This window comes from Schistocerca piceifrons, chromosome 7, assembly GCF_021461385.2.
Source record: "Schistocerca piceifrons isolate TAMUIC-IGC-003096 chromosome 7, iqSchPice1.1, whole genome shotgun sequence".
Taxonomy (NCBI): Eukaryota; Metazoa; Arthropoda; class Insecta; order Orthoptera; family Acrididae; genus Schistocerca; species Schistocerca piceifrons.
The window spans coordinates 87,582,303-87,599,912 of NC_060144.1; the positions used below are offsets into that span (position 1 = coordinate 87,582,303).

At 41.1% G+C, this 17,610-nt stretch overlaps 1 protein-coding gene across 1 annotated transcript in view; it reads left to right on the forward strand.

Moving 5' to 3' along the window:
* The window catches only part of LOC124805454 (gonadotropin-releasing hormone II receptor-like), a 152,344-nt gene extending 138,075 nt beyond the window's left edge, over positions 1–14,269 (forward strand). Inside the window, exons 4-5 of the mRNA XM_047266017.1 lie at positions 10,218–10,438; positions 14,141–14,269. Of these exons, the coding sequence (XP_047121973.1) occupies positions 10,218–10,438; positions 14,141–14,269 (350 nt within the window). The remainder of the gene's footprint in view (positions 1–10,217; positions 10,439–14,140) is intronic.
* Positions 14,270–17,610: the final 3,341 nt, after the last annotated feature.

Consider the following 17,610-nt stretch of genomic DNA (forward strand, 5'->3'; position numbering starts at 1 on the left):
ACTGTTTTGTAATGTCTTAACTTGGGATTAACGGAAATATTTTTTGTTGTAATGGTTCCATGTACGTCTGCAAGCTTTTTGTAGTTTTACAACTCTTTCTTCATTGGCTGTCGAGTTTAGTCCTGTATCCTATATAATCTCTCCCACGTATCTTAAACTTTCTACTTGTGCTATATTTTCATACTTTGTTACCAATGGGTTTCTTTCCGTGGATTTTGCGTCCATGTACTGTTTTTTTTCTTTCATACGAAATTTGTAGTCCTGTTCTGGCTGTGATTTCATTTAGTGTCTCTAGGGCTTCTTTGGCTTCTTTTCTAAAGTTTGTTATTATGGCTATATCATCGGCAAAGGCCAGACATTTTATGTTGATGGTTCTATTTTTGTGTCTCCCCATCATTACCCCATTGACACGTTTGTCCCATTTCTGATTATTTTCTCAAAAACTGCGTTAAATGAAATGGATGGCAGGCCAACTCCGTGACTCACTCCTGTCTTGATTTCGAACATTTCCGAGATCTTTCCCGTGAACTTCGGATTTTGGATTTGCTAATGTTTCCTGGATTATTTTTCTGGTCTTGTTGTCTACCTTCATTTCTTCCAGTGTATTTAAAACTGTTTCCCTGTCTATGGAATCGTAGACCTTCTTGAAATCAGCAAATGTTATTTCGGTGTTTATGCGCTTTCTCGTTATTAATATTGCTCTTAGACACCAGATCTGTTCACTGCACGATCTTCCCTTCCTGAACCCTACTTAGTACTCTCCGATATGTCGATCTATCTGATGTTCTAGGCGGTTTAACAGAGCTTGGGATAGAATTTTGTATGGCGCAGGCAGTAACGAAATTCCTCTATAGTTATTAGGGTCTGTTTTGTCTCCTTTCTTGTGGAGCGGGTGTCTTAGGGCTAACTTCCATTCTTCTGCTACCTTTTCTGTTTCCCACATGTTTTTGATTATTCTGTGTATTTTGGGTGTAATATTTTCATGGTCTAATATCCGTATTTCTGCAATCAGTCCACCTTCTCCTGGTGCTCTGTTATTTTTCAATGATTTTATTATTTTCACTATTTCTTCGTGTGTTGAGGGTTCGGAGTCCTGGTTAGGTTCTGGTTTTGTAAGCTGTAAACTCTGTTTTTGATCATCGCAGTTGAGTAATGAGTCAAAGTATCGAGCCAATATTTCACAGTTTTTCTTCTGATGTGTCTCCAGTGTTCCATCTTGTCTTTTGAAGCATAAGCTTGGCGGTTGATATCCTGTCATATTTTCTCGGAATGTTCTGTAAACATTCCGTATGTTGTTTCTGGTGAAGTAATCTTCTGTCTCTTTCTACCTGCTGTTTTCGTAACCTTTTTTTCCTCTACGGATTATTATTGAAGTGTTTTCCTCTATCCTGTTGAATTCTTCCCATTTATCTTGTGTTCTATGGCTGTTAAATTTTTTCCATATGTCCCACAATCGATGTTTCCTTTTTCTCGTTGGTTGCACCAATTTTATAAGTTCTCTAATGTTTTGACAGTTTTGTCCAGTTGTTGCTGTTGATTTTCGTAATGTCTCCTATTATTTCTTTCTTGTTTAGTTCCAGGTACTCTGGATCTATTAGAAAGGTCTGTTGGTTCTCTTGATTTGTCTGTGGGTATAAATTTTGCTTTGATTTGGAGAAGATGATGATCAGACTCAAAAACTCCTTTCCTAGTTCTTACGTTCATTATTTCTCTAGCGATTTTCATGCACATTGGTATGTAGTCTATCAGAAATTCTCCTAGAGTATTGTTAGGGGATTTACAAGTTACTAGTTTTCTGTGTGATTTCTGGAACTGCGTTGGCATGATTTTCAGCTCAAAATACCTGCAGAAATTTATCAAGTTCTCTCCATTTTTGTTTGTTCTGTTGTGGGTCGTGTGTTTCCCTGTCGTGTCTCGAAATTTTCTTTCCTTACCTAACTGGGCATGGAAGTCCCCTAGTAAAACTTTTGCGTCGTTCTTGGGGATTTTGCTGGTAGTTTCTTCCAGATCCTTCCAGAGTTCCTCTATCATCTCTGGGTTCTTCTTGTTATAATTATTTGTAGGGGCGTGTGCACTAATTAGTGTATAGGCTTTGTTTCAGATCGTATACTTAGTGTCGAAATTTTTTCTGATTTTGAGGTGAAATCTATTACAGAGTCCAGTATCGATTTATTTACTACAAATCCTATTCAGAAGAGTTTGAGATTACTTCCTGGAATGGGTATCGCTGGTTTCCCTTCATATATTCTGTAATTTCCGAATCAAAGTGGTTCTCATCTGCAAATTGCGTTTCCTGTATTGCCATAATTTTGATATAGAATTTATCCATGGTGTTGGTTAATTGTTTCAATTTACCTGGTTTTAGTAGTGTGTTTGTGTTGAGTGTTCCCATGTAAAATATTATCTTTGTCTTGAGGGTTTTTCAGAAGCTCCAATTCTTCTCTTCACTACATGCCTGATCCCCTGGAATCCGATGATCAAGTCTATTACCCAGTCTGCAAGGATTTCACATAATTTCGAGTGGAGTTTTGAGTACCAGAAGATTCAATGACAGCCGAGCTCACAGGGCTAACAGATGCTGACCTGAGTATCGGTGGCTACCACACAGACGTGTCTGGATATTGGAGCTTCACCTGTAACCCTAGGCAGGGGCCCTCGCAGGGTGCTACAATCCGGAGCCAGATGGACCCAGGTTCTTTTACGAGGTGTTATTCCTCAGCCTCCTCCTTCCTCATCACTTGAGAGATGCGGCCCCAGGCTTGGAACGGGCAATGGCGGGGTTGGTTATTGTCATTTCTTGTTAACAATATTAGCTTATTCCCAAGAATAAGCAGCTGTCACTCTGGGTAATACTCGGCAGAAATCAAACCCGTATTTGGATCGGACTTCCTTAACTATTGCACAGAAAGGTGTGCAGTATACTGCTGCAAATATTTTCAATAAGCTACCACTGGAATTAAAAAATTTTAGCAGTAATACACGCGCTTTCAAAACGAAACTGAAGAGTTTCCTCGTGGGTCACTCCTATTCTGTCGAAGAGTTCCTTGAAAAACGAAGCTGATTCTTGTGGTAGTGTCGATTGCGTTTACTTAAACTTATGGACTGGCTTTTCTCGGGTTCATAAACACTTCATTTTTATCTGTTATTACTTTTGTGTTGTATGTCCAAGTACTGACATGTTCCATGACCTTGGAGATCTGCTCCTCAATTTGGTCCTACGGTACTTCACGTGTAAATAAAATAAAATAAATACGTCACTGCCAGTACTAGAGAAAAAGTTAACAGGACGCTCTTTCTAAGAAATGTAATGTAGGTTAATAGTTTTGGGGAAAACATTGACTCTACGTGTCCCGTTTATTAAGATATTTAAGAAAAAACGCGTAAAGAGACGCTTAGAAGATGCTCACACCACACCAATCAGGATTTTTAGTATGATGTTCATTACATTCCCGCTACCACAATACAAAAATTGGCAACTTTGCGACTCTTTTCTCCTAATTTTTCTACGTTTATTGAACTATAATATCTAGTCACGAAATCAATTTCAGTGAGATATGGGATCTCTACGTCAAAAGTGTCATATGCTGTATGAAAACTAGCACTCTCTCTATCACAAGATATTACACATAACACATCCTATAATAGACAGAATAGACAGTATACGTGCTGCACCTTCTAATAATGTTAATGACGTTTTCAGTTTATAAAGCACAATTAATCATAGTTACTGATGTAGAAGATTTCCTGCTTTTTCAAATATTCTGGAAGAACTTGTGTGTCTGTAGACGGTGTCTGTACGTGAAATGTTATCGAGAGTTATTGCTATGAATAGACAGTATACGTGCTGCACCTTCTAATAATGTTAATGACGTTTTCAGTTTATAAAGCACAATTAATCATAGTTACTGATGTAGAAGATTTCCTGCTTTTTCAAATATTCTGGAAGAACTTGTGTGTCTGTAGACAGTGTCTGTACGTGAAATGTTATCGAGAGTTATTGCTATGAATGGATTTTCTATGTATATGAATTTTAGCACTGACTTACACAACCATACTAAGCTTCCAGCATGAGCCACATCAACTTGTACATCTTTTTTAACACTTCTGTATCTGTAGAAAGAGTTTTGCAGAGTGCATCATAACATGTTACAATCATCATTCACAACTGTTGAGGAGTTGAGATAGGTGCTGTATATGCACACACTGCATGGTGGGTACCACAACGACGTTTTTAAATTCAAAACGGTTATTCATCACCCATTTTAAAAGTAAATGTACAATTTCATATGAATACATAAAGGCATCACTTTTACTTTTCAGTTGATGTAGCTCAGGACCATTACACTGTTCAAAGTTTCACGTTGATTCGTGTTTACAAATTTCTCAGTCCAAAATACTTTTTCAGTCCCTTTCACACAAACGATCACATTTGTTTATCTGCATGTCTTAATTGTTGGTGTCATATTTCTATGGTCGATGATGGGCTTGTTCCAGTGCAAATTGGGAGAATTATGTTAACCACATTGCAATTTCTCCTGTGTTGAATCACTTGACGTCTTGGAACAACTTTGTTGTTTTGCACTTTTGTGCTGAATGTTGTAATAATACTCCTTTCATACCCAAATGCAATAAAATTAGTGAATTTCGCCATAAACTCATTCCATTTCCTTACAGTATTCTTGGAGGGCAAGGACGATGATAACACCTTGAGATACTATTGTGTAATTCTTTAGAAGTTCTTTCTAAACAACTATTTGTACTATTGCTATGAGTAGTGAGTTAATAATCAAATATGACGATATAAAATTAAGATATATGCAACCGTGTTTGTAGGAAAGTTGTCTGCAGCTTTGAATTCAACACTTGCAGCCATTGGTCCTTAGTTGACTGTCTCATTTTCTTTTGTACAGTCAATTAGGAAAGTTGGTGCTGTTTTCTTAAACTCTGTCATGATATTGTTTTTAATACTTTCATAATATGAACCGTAAAAGTTGAATACGCGTCAAGCAACACAATGTAAATGCTATAATTTTAATCCTCTTGTAAACAGTCATATGGATACATTTCAGAATTAAGGTACACTTTGGTGTTCTTTAATTTAGAGTTACTGAATTCGCTAAACTAGGTTTTTATATTTCCTTCAATTATTATGAAGTATGGTGTTTCGAGCTGAACCAATATTCTAACAGTCCTTTATGTTTGTCGAATGCAGATAGGCAGTAGAGGTTATTGACGAGCTCCCATGACCGAAATTTTTAGGGCAATGGAATTCCCCGCCCCCCCAAACTATTTTGAACAAATATAAGTATTCCTCCCTTCTTACTGAAAATGGGGTATTTTCCATATCAGCTTTTTAATGACGATTTTATTGTATTCATCTGCGCTATTTAGTCCTTGAATGTTCGAAATATTTTCTGTTGTGCTTCATAATAGGATCAGTTCTAGTTTCACTATTACTAAATCACATTTCATGATTTCAAAGTACTCTATTATTATATGCAGTCGCACACGTGCATTTATACACTTATATTCAGGTATAGCTTCCTGAACTGTTTTCTCTGTTTTCTAACCAGTATTTTCCTGCCTATTTAGGTCTTATTACGTTACAGAAACTATGTGTACAGAGTATTTGCACACCGATCTATCCACATCTTATTCAATGAAACAGAAATGTGAATTCATTGCATGTTATTAGCGAACATGACCGAGGCATAAGACTGCGACGAAAACTCATATCGGACTCAATATTAGCCTTTTAGAGAGTGCACAGAGACATTTATGCAATCATTCTGCATATGCTCCATACGCGAATGGAATGGGGAAAAACCCTGAAAACTGGGAATTACTATCCGCCATTGAGTTCACTGTCGTTTGCGGAATCTTGATATAGGTGTGAATGCATAGATACACAGAGTTGACAAAAGTAAAGGGATACCTCCTCATCTCAGGTCAGATCTCTTTATTCCCAGCGTAGTGCAACAACTCGAAGTTGCATGGACTCTACAGGTCGTTGGAAGTCCCTTGGAGAAATATTGAGTGATGCTGCCTGTACAGCCTTCCATGATTGCGAAAGTGCTGCCAGAACAGGATTTTGTGCATGAACTGACCTACTGATTATTTGGCATAAACATTCGATGGGAATAATGTCGGGCGATCTGAGTGGCCAAATCATTCGCTTGAATTGTCCCTAAGGTGATGCATTATTACCCATAAAAATTTCATATTTCTTTTGGAACAAGAATTCCATGGGTGGCACCAGATGGCTCCCAAGTAGTCGAACATAACCATTTCCAATCAGTGATCGGTTCAGTTGGATCAGAGGATCCAGTCCATTCCATGCAAACATAGCCCACATGATTATGATGGAGTCACCACCAGCTTGCACAGTGTCTTGTTGACAACTTGGGTCCATGGCTTCCAGGGATCTGCGCCACACCCAAAACCTACCAACAGTTCTTACCAACTGAAATCGGGACTCATCTGATCAGGACATGGTTTTCCAGTCGTCTAGGGCCCAGTCGATACAGTCACGGGTTCAGAAGAGGCGCTGTTCGGTGCTGTCGCGCTGTTAGCAAAGGCGCGAGGGCCGTCTGCTGCCAAATTTCGCCGCACTGTCCTAACGGATACTTTCGTCGTACGTCTCGCATTGATTTCTGAGGTTACTTAACGCAGTGTTGTTTGTCTGTTAGCCCTTACAACTCTATGCTAACGCCGCTATTCTTGGTCATTAATTGAAGCCCATCAGCCACTGTGTTGTTCGCACTGGCGAGATTTAATGCCTGAAACCTGGTATTCTCTGCACGCTCTTGATACTGTGGACATCGGAATATTGGAGTCCGAAATGGAATTTCCCATGTGTCAACTACCATTTTGCGTTGAAAGTCTCTTAATTACTGTCGTGCGGCCGAAATCACGACGGAAAGTCTTTCACATGAACCACCTGCGTCAAAATGACAGGTCCGCCAATGCAATGTCCTTTTATGGACAGCGTACGCGATACTACCGTCATCTGTATACGTGCATATCGCTTTTTGTCACCTCTTTGTAGAGCCAGAGGTTGGCAGCATTTTGTAGCAGTGTCTGTAACATAATTTCTTTGTTAGGAAAATATTCAAACATCTATTTCAGCTTCACGGCTGCAACACCTTCTAACAATACCACCACTTGCAAAGTAGGTTAGAAATCAGATTAATAATGTTGCTCAAGCAGCATATGTTCGCTTTATCGGGCAACAACAAAGTTATTAACTGTGGATGGTATCGTTAGACTGGAATGAATGAAGTCACTGTAAAAAGGTCATTAATTTTGGCACTTACCTTGAATGGATTTCCACGTAGATTTCGTCGAAGTTGTTATGGCTCATCTTGTTGGTTCTAGGGTGATTCCACTTTGACTGCTAGAAGGTCCAGATCTGCATTTTAGCAATATTTAAAAACCTAACAAATGCGTTTTTCAGGAAATTGTTAATGATCAAACAATCCCAGATCAGAACAATGGTATGGTAGAAATGATTTTTGACTTGGTGTTCACGATCCACATTTTTATTAAACTTCTTGTAAATTCACATATACTTCTTCTTAATTGTTACATCATCAAGAAAACAGTTTTGTATCAATCTTCATATATTTAATTTCCACTTTAACCGAACACAAGACTTGACTGTTCTTTTACAAAGCGAAGTAACAACTTAACGTCTGCAAAGTGAAACAAAGACTGCCCTGTGAGTGGTGGTTGTTAGTGTTTAACGTCTCGTCGACAACGAGGTCATTAGAGACGGAGCGCAAGCTCGTGTTAGGGAAGGATTGGGAAGGAAATCAGCCGTGCCCTTTCAGAGGAACCATCCCGGCATTTGCCTGAAACGATTTAGGGAAATCACGGAAAACCTAAATCAGGATGGCTGGAGACGGGATTGAACCGTCGTCCTCCCGAATGCGAGTTCAGTGTACTAACCACTGCGCCACCTCGCTCGGTGCCCTGTGAGCTTTCGCGCCAAAACGGTTACAAGTAAGTCAAAGATTATGACAGTCTCACAGAAATGAATACACACAAGAACCGTATCACTGTAATACATCGATACATCGGAGTACCTATACATTAATAAAAGCAAATATGAATATTGTTACAAAAATATGTCTGTTACTTCGCAGAAAAGTAGTACGATATTGCTGGTATCGAGAACTGGGGTTAGAGTGCCGTAATGGTCACGCAAATAAAGAACAATTACAACCTGTGCAACTCCTCCTCATAGTATGTTCGGTATTCTCCAAGTTACACATAAATGTCCTTGTCAGGTACTGAAGCCACTACAAATCACTTTGAAGACCATGTTATTCGCTTTCAGCAGTAGGAGCTGCTTTTCGTCCCTTGTTTTAGAGTGCTGTAGGACTGTGACGAGGCCTAAGAAAAAGACAGGCCGCGGCAAGTACGTCACGAAGGCAGGCTTGCGCTCGCTCGCTCGCTCAACTTAGGAAACTATGTTTCTACACATGTTAACTCGTAACTAGGTGTGTACGTGCAAACGAGAATAGCATCATTTGCTGGAATCCGATATTATGGAATCTTTCTGTTATTAGACCTACAATGATCGGAAGTCCATAGACATACTTACAATTATTTGCAGCTGTACTGGGGTAGAAGAAAATTAAAATCTGGCCAAAATAATTGGGGGGGATTAAAGGGACCAGACTACTTCGGTCATCGGACCGCAAAATAATTATCAGTTGCAGGAGGCACCTCTTCTTGTATGAAATGTGGACTGTTAAGCAGAGGAGGGTAAATGCTATAAACAAGCGGTTATACCATTTATATCGAAATTGATCTTGAATTAATTTTTTTGTAGTACTCTTAATCAGGAAGACTTCATAGTAACAGATTCCAGTAGAAGATGCAATTGTCGTGTGGTGTGCGTACTGTAAGACCTTCGGTACGCACACCATCACACCATCAGATTATTTGACTCGTCGCTCTAACGAAGTAGGAGAGTGACAGCAATATGTCTCGTGGTCTTATCGTGGCGTGTTTATCTTCTGCCGTTAGGTCAAACGATAGAAAAGCGTTTAGAGTAGCAGATTGACGGTGACCAAATTCAAACAGAACTTGATTAATTTTCACACACATTTATTAAAAATAACAAGCATAAAAATAACTTAACTTGGTTCCGGATGCTATTTACAATGGACAATCTGAAGTTCCTTTGGTCTTGGTACGTTAATCTTATGCTCAGATCTCTTATCCTGACAAAGTATCTATACAATTCTCTTCATGGCTATGTACAGGAATATGATAATCTTATTAGGCGCAGACTGAAACTTGACTACACAGTAATGCAGACAAATGCAGACTGACTAATCGGAGGTCTGTACACTCGTTATAATACCTCGCGCGTTCATGTATTACTGCGCGAGTGTGATCCGCGAGGAGAAAAGGTTCTACGTTAGCAGTTATCTCATTGGCTGCGTTACATATTAATACGCGGATCGGCGGAAGCAGAATTTGGTCCGTCTTTATGGCAGCGCCATCTCGTAGAGCGAAGACGGACGAGCGCTGCGCCTGCGCTGTTGTGCTTAGCGGGGCGCGCTCTAGTGGGAAAGTTGTGTACGCCCTGACTACGCGGAACTATGTACACAACATGTCGTTAGTACATACACAACGAGCTGCGAACTGACAGGTTTAGAAACTCATTTTGTGTGCTGAGTCCGCCCCGGCCGGCACGGTAGCTCAGCGTGTTAGTTCATAGTGTTAGCTACCGTCTGTTATAAAAAAAACTGAGTAAACGGATCAACAAGCAACCTGAACGAACAAATTCAACGAACAAGATAGAACAAAAAGAGATAGACAAAAAAAAAGTGGACAGTGTGGCGGTCTGTCACGCGAAGGGGCCCGGGTTCGATTCCCAGCTGGGTCGGAGATTTTCTCCGCTCAGGGATTGAGTGTTGTGTTGCCCTCAATATCATTTCATCACCACCAGTGGAAGGCAACGGGAAACCACCGCTGGAATCACTCCCCTTGACGCTCATGCGGTGGACCTATCTGACGAGGCTTCCCCCATGAAAACCCTGCTGAGGGCAGAACACAAAAGTAAAGTTGTCTGCTGAGCTGAGCGAGCGAGCGAGTTGAGGCCTACCTCCGTGAGTTACGCGCCAGGCTTGTCTGTCTCGTGGAACTCGGGCTATGATAAGTGACGGCTGCTGGGAGTCGCATTTCTCGTGCATGCGTAGGCAGCGAGCGCGCGTTCCGGCTGGAGGCGGAGCGCGGCAGCAAGGGCGGCGGCGGCGGCGGGGGCGGCGACGCGGCGGGCGACAACCGGCGCCGCCTCATCCGGCGCGCCAAGGCCACCTCGGTGCGCATCTCGCTGCTCATCGTGGCCGCCTTCGTCGTCTGCTGGACGCCCTACTACACCATGATGATCATCTTCCTCTTCCTCAACCCGGACAAGCACGTACGTCGCGCTCCGCGCCCGCTCATGTGTTATCCACTTCCGTCATGCACACTAGTCGTAGTATTACTAGGGTGGAGACTTGTTACTCACTACAGACTTGTTAGATATTTTCTATCATTCAAGACTATTACTAAACATACTGTTGTAAGGATCAAATTTGTCAAATGAAGCAACGTGTTGCTCTTTGTTGGTAAATGTCTTGAATGGTCAGTATTGCCGGCCGATGTGGCCGAGCGGTTCTAGGCGCTACGGTCTGGAACAGCGCGACCGCTACGGTCGGAGGTTCGAATCCTGCCTCGGGCATGGTTGTGTGTGATGTCCTTAGGTTAGTTAGGTTTAAATAGTTCTAAGTTCTAGGGGACTGATGACCTCAGAAGTTAAGCCCCATAGTGCTCAGAGCCATTTGAACCATTTTTGATCAGTATGTCACATTTAACTGAAATGGATACCTTTCATTTTCGCGTCTGGGCGTCTTTTCATGTCACACTCATTATCTTTGTCACTTTTTCCAAATTTTAGGCCGAGTATCGGGCGACATAAATAGCAGCATTGGTCCTCAGCCATAGATATTCGGGACTGCACACAGAATAACTGATAGGACACTTCACCACAATCACAGAAAATTTTGCTGTTAAATTACAGCTTCCACCTTCACGGCTGCAACACCTGTGTGTTCAGGTCCGCCCCCGGTAGCTGAGTGGTCAGCGCGACAGAAAGTCAATCCTAAAGGCCCGGGTTCGATTCCCGGCTAGGTCGGAGATTTTCTCCGCTCAGGGACTGGGTCTTGTGTTGGCCTAATCATCATCATTTCATCCCCATCGACGCGCAAGTCGCCGACGTGGCTCAGATCGAAAGACTTGCACCAGGCGAACGGTCTACTCGACGGGAGGCCCTAGTCACACGACAGGATTCTCCAAGTTACCCACTTCCTTTGGATACTTGTTGGCTCCATTTCTTGTGAGGGGAACCATATCGCTGTAAGGGAGGAACCTCACTAAAGATTACTTTTTGAGTCGTGTATACACACGCCAACGCTTCCTTGTTGTCGATGACAGATCATTTCATCACTGCGCGATGACTAAAGGAACATGAGCAGCAAACAAAATGGCTAGAAATAGTTCTTTTCAGGACCAATACTACCTATTCTGAGCATACATATTTGCTAGGATCTGGAGAAATAAGGAAGACATTTTGTCAGAAATATGCACAAATAATGGTTCAAACGGATAATGACAAGTATCATGTGAAGGAAAACGATTTTTTTAAATCTGACTGAAGCCCAAGTACAAAGTAACTTGAGACAAACTTGATGTGATTACTCAGAACAGTGCATTACTAGAGAAATAGACAGAGAGAATGTCGTACTCCCGCTGAAATTCCTGTAATCACAAGAGTACATTTTTAACTAACATTTCTGACATTGTAAGACGATAGGCTTCTCATATAATTGGGTGTACACCAAAATGCGTTTGGAGAAACGGAATGCTTGGTGGATGTAGCATTTCTTGACCCCAGCCCCAACGCTTTAGGAAAGCTAATTCAGAACTGGTCATGAAATATCTGAAGCTTTATTTCAAGAATGTCTGCAGCTTCTGTGTGACTAAAGACAAAACATATGTGAACCGTAATAGCACGAGGAAAACTTGTCAACTTTTTAAATTGTCCAAAGCGAAAATCCACTGAAAAGAACTATAACCATTTTGTTAGAGTGGATATGATTATCTTTTTAAATCAGAGAGCATTATCATTATCGATTCGTTAGAAAAACGTAAGTGGGTTTCCTACCTCTCTAGTCTATTGGAACATTTGCGTAGTGCAGTGAACTAGAAGTGGCCTATCTAGGGACTTTGGGACGTAAGTTAAGGTATTGGACTCGGATGACTGCGAAGGGCGAAACAACTACACCAAGGATGGTGCTAGATAATAACGAGCTGATAGAAATGCGGTGGTTGGAAAAATAAAATTTCCATCGACAGAAACGCTTAATAGTCAGTTAGACAAATTCTACGTGATTCTGACGAAGTATTTGGGACAGATGAACAAAGTGGCACCTAGAAGAGTTAGTGCAAGTCACGAGTTTGTAGAACTACACGCCATTGTCTTTTGAACGTACAATCAACGAACCTATAAAAATAAGTCATAGAGAAATTAAGAGCAAGGAGAGATGAAAATCTTACGTCAGATTTCTATGTAGTTGGAGCCTTGGACATAAATACCTGGACAGCAGTTGGTCGGTTGGAATCCTAGAGAAATCAGGTTGGTTAACCAGCCACTGCTGTTTTCTAAGGACATCTTCGCCAACGACAGCCACTGCCGTCTGCTCGACATGCTGATGTTGGCGGTGTGACTGCTATCGCGATAGTGTCGTAGTTGCGCCGCGGTCTGCGATTCGAAACGCTTCTGCTGAGCCACCGGCCGAAGAACTCTTACCAACAATCTCCGAGAAGCGGAGTCGAGTCGGATGTGGACGGAATCTTCTGCACCTCTTAAGCCTCGTTCCGCTATAAGGAATTTGTAAACCCATACAACATGTCTCGTGAGTGATTACCCAGGCAAAGTTCCACAGCGGAATTTTGCTCTTTGAGAGCAGGTATTCGATATAGTTCTTTTCTAACGCATTCAGGCACTGCAAAGATATTATCATGTGGTTTGCGCTCGGATCCAATGATTTTATACATGAATTAATACTTCATTGCATGATGCCCTAGATTTCTCAATCATTTCCCTACAATTTTCTCGTCGGGATTGCATACACATGGCATCATTTTTTAAAGAGTTATCCTACTGCCCAGATGAAAGTATTATTTGAACTGTTGACCTGAAGTAATCTCATTGTTATCTATTATCCTGCAAATTACAGTCATACGCTTCATTAGTTCAATGAGAATGTAGTTACTCGAGACGAGTAGGCTACGTGCAGGAACTACCTTTAACTTCACCTATATCCCGCCATCGTCGTCATCAACTCCACTAACACAGCCCTGCCCTTTACATGCATTTGTCACAGTCACCCGCACTTGAGGCGCACAATACTCGCCCTAACTGACGTTGATACTGAAGAATAACTTTAAAAATTAGAAACGTGACACTAAATGTTCATAACGGAAAATGATGGCATCTATCTTCACACTTCACTTGGTATCAGTCTGTTTGTAAATAGTAGCATGTTCTAGAAGAAAAGTGTACGAAATTTGCTGAGAGATGTTCGGAGCTCGTGAAACGAAACTCAGAAACATTTCAAGGGAGGAAGTGCTAATCATTTTCCGGCGATGAAGTTGACAAGAAAACCTTACATAGTTAATTATATCGTGTCCTTAGTTCCCCATACGTGTGTCTAACTAATATGCGCACAGAATTCAGCTTTCTTCAAATCCAGCAAAAATAGAATTTCCAATACCGCCCTCCAGCTGGTATACTCATTTTACAATATATGTGTAAAACAATATAAAATGAATTCCAAGCCTTGGAATTACTAATAAAATCTTTATGCAAGTGATTTGTATCGTATCGTACAAGTAGTTTCGTTTTTATATTACCGTGAGTAATGCGCAAAGTTTCTTTAGCCCAGTGAATTCTAAAATACATTAAGTTTCCAAACGTTTAGATTGCTACACCTATGAGTCACTAAAAATATTTCAAAGATGTGGTATTGTGCAGAGAAGCTACTGTGACTTGTAATTCGTTTATTACTCATTATTCCAGCTGAGCGAGGATTTGCAGTCGGGGATCTTCTTCTTTGGGATGTCCAACAGCTTGGTGAATCCTATCATCTACGGTGCCTTCCACCTGTGGAGACCAAGACGTAAAAGTAGAAGTGAATATCGCAGGTAAGATATCTTTATTTATACTTGGTCTAATAGAAATTTACACTTATAATATTGAATTACTTTTGAATGCATTACGGGAACAGCAGTGATCAATGTCTTGTAAATAATTACTATTAAAAACAGTCTTGATCACGATTTATTTAACAAGGTGACCGGTTTCGACCACTACTGTGGTCATCTTCAGACCATTGAGTAGGAACCCCTCTCTGCTGGAGAATCACAACTAGTTGTGATTCTCCAACAGAGAGGGGTTCCTACTCAATGGTCTGAAGATGACCACAGTAGTGGTCGAAACCGGTCACCTTGTTAAATAAATCGTGATCAAGACTGTTTTTAATAGTAATTATAATATTGAAACTTCCTGGCAGATTAAAACTGTGTGCCCGACCGAGACTCGAACTCGGGACCTTTGCCTTTCGCGGGCAAGTGCTCTACCATCTGAGCTACCGAAGCACGACTCACGCCCGGTACTCACAGCTTTACTTCTGCCAGTATCTCGTCTCCTACCTTCCAAACTTTACAGAAGCTCTCCTGCGAACCTTGCAGAACTAGCACTCCTGAAAGAAAGGATACTGCGGAGACATGGCTTAGCCACAGCCTGGGGGGTGTTTCCAGAATGAAATTTTCACTCTGCAGCGGAGTGTGCGCTGATATGAAACTTCCTGGCAGATTAAAACAAAAGGCAAAGGTCCCGAGTTCGAGTCTCGGTCGGGCACACAGTTTTAATCTGCCAGGAAGTTTCATATCAGCGCACACTCCGCTGAAGAGTGAAAATTTGATTCTGGAGTTATAATATTTGTGAATTATAGTGGCTTTAGCGTGTTACATTATCGTAAAATATTTCAAAAGAACTCCACAAAAGTCGTAAGGTTCTACTGCGGAATTACAGTTGATGTAACTGATAAAGGAAAAGCGTTAGAGAATATGCAGAAGGAAATGAAACATGACTTAACAACCCAAATAGTCTGTATAACTAAATTATTTCTGAAAATAAGCTCAGTAAGTACAGCAGAAATCTTCAGATTTTTCCTGGTTGGTGATTCAGATACCGTTTTGTGACAGAAGAAAACGAAATTCATTTGAGTTACAGTATTAAGTTTTACTTGGTAGTTCCTTCACGGCGACGGGAGAAAAATTCATTATTAAAATCGCAGAGACGTCACTTTTGAAGTTGCAAAACACATTAAAGCATGTCTCTCATGAAATGGTACATTTTGCTGCTGCATAGTGTTTTATCCCACAAGTTATGGCATCTTTGATGGTTCTTATAATTAATAATCAACTCTCGATACCAAACAAGTGTAAAATTCCTACTGCGAATACTTCAGATAACGGCATCTTTTCCTAGCTGGTCATATTTCTGATTGTCAATTACTGCAATATTCCTTGTAATAAAGATAATTAATGTTGCTTTATTGAAATTTGTAGAGACTATAGTCTCTTCTTTACGACAAGATACACTAGGGTGACAGGAGTCATGGGATAGCTACTAATACCGTGCCGGACCTATCGATAATGTCCCATAAATGTTCCGTGGGATTCATTTCGGACGTTCTCGGTGCTCAAATCACTCGCTAGAATTGTCCAGAATGTTTTTCAAGCCAACCGTGAACAATTGTGTCTAGGTTACATGGTGCACTGTCATCCATCCTTCGATGGAATCATGTCAGGCGACCTGAGTGGCCAAATCATTCGCTTGAATTGCCTCCGACATGGTGCACAGGCATCCACAAAAATTGCCTCTTTTATTGGAAACAAGAAGTCCATAAATGGCAGCAGATGGTCTATAAGTAGCCGAACATGTCAATTTCCAGTCAATGGTCGGTTCAGTTGGGACAGAAGACCCAGTCCATTCCACGTAAACAGAACCCACACCATTGTGGAGCCACCGCCAACTTGCACAGTGTCTTATTGAAACATTGGGACCATGGCTTGGATTTGGGTGGGGTGTCTGTGCCACACTCGATCCCTAGCATGGGTTTTCAAATACAAGATTTAGTTAACGGAACACCTAACAGTATTCTGTTCAATGATTTAGATACTTTATGTAAGCAATGTTCTGGCTCATTTGCATCTAACCTGGTTTGCGCAAAATATTTTGTTGGACCCATTGGATTAAAACATAATGTTACTCCAGATTTTACTCGTTGACAGGCCTAAGCCGTTTCCTATGATGTAAGTAATTAAAGCTTTAAACATGGCTGCGTTGGCAGCGACCGTTACAAGATAGAATTAAAACAGTTGCAGCCCTCGGTCACCAAAATGAAGTCTTCTTTACCTAGGTTTCGGCCACTTCTAAGAGTGCCTTCATCAGAAATAAAACATTTAAAACTGCCGTGTGACGTGTAAAATAAATATGAAGCGATATCGCTTTAGTCACAAAATATTAAAATAGAAATCTTAGAGGCAGGTCACTAAGGGCTGCACCACATGTCGAGCTACGGCAGCATCAGACTCTGATGGCTCCATATTTATTTTATACGTGACATACCAGATTTAAATTATTTACTTCTGATGAAGGAACTCTTAGAAGAGGCCGAAACCTAGGTCAAAAACATTTTCACGACCGTGGGCTGCAACTGTTTTAATTTTGTAAGTAGTTAAAGTGGAACTTGGTCCTTTTGGTGGCATCGTTAGTTGTGACACCAGTCGCATGTAGCACATAAGTGACAATCATGTAGGTAACCTAAAGACACAGTTGTGATTTGAAGAAATTTTAAAACGTCCATCATCATTCAATCTAGCATGGTGGTGGGTCTATTAAAGCACACCCTGAGTTCGACTTACTCTTCATATAGGTGGAGAGTATTCCTAGTAGATGAACGAAGTTGCCTTGGAACATAAAATCAAACATCTTTCAGCTGTATAACTTCCAAACTGTTATTTGCTAGAGCTGCCAATTTCAGCGATATATTACGCCATCATCAGGCTCACTGACCATGAGTAAGCAGATTACAACCTCAGTGCCAGTCAAAATAGGGGCCAGCATTGAAAGATTGGTACCTGTAGATGCTTGGTAGAACGATCGCTTGACACATCATCTGCCAACTATGGCACAAGTTGGCAGATGACGTTTGAAGTGATCGCTCTGTGAAAAGTCTACACATATCAGCCTTTGAATGCTGGACCCTATTTAGACCGGAATTGAGGCTGGAATCTTCCTACACTTCGGTTAGGGGGCCTGAAGATGGCATAGTATATCGCCGAAACTGGCAGCCTCATGAAATAACAGTTTGTAAATTAGATGGCTGAAAGGTGTTCGATTTGACATTCTGTACGGAACAGCTGAGGTCCTGTAACGATCTCTGAAAAGATGGACTTACAGAGGGAATTGCCATGGGTGGC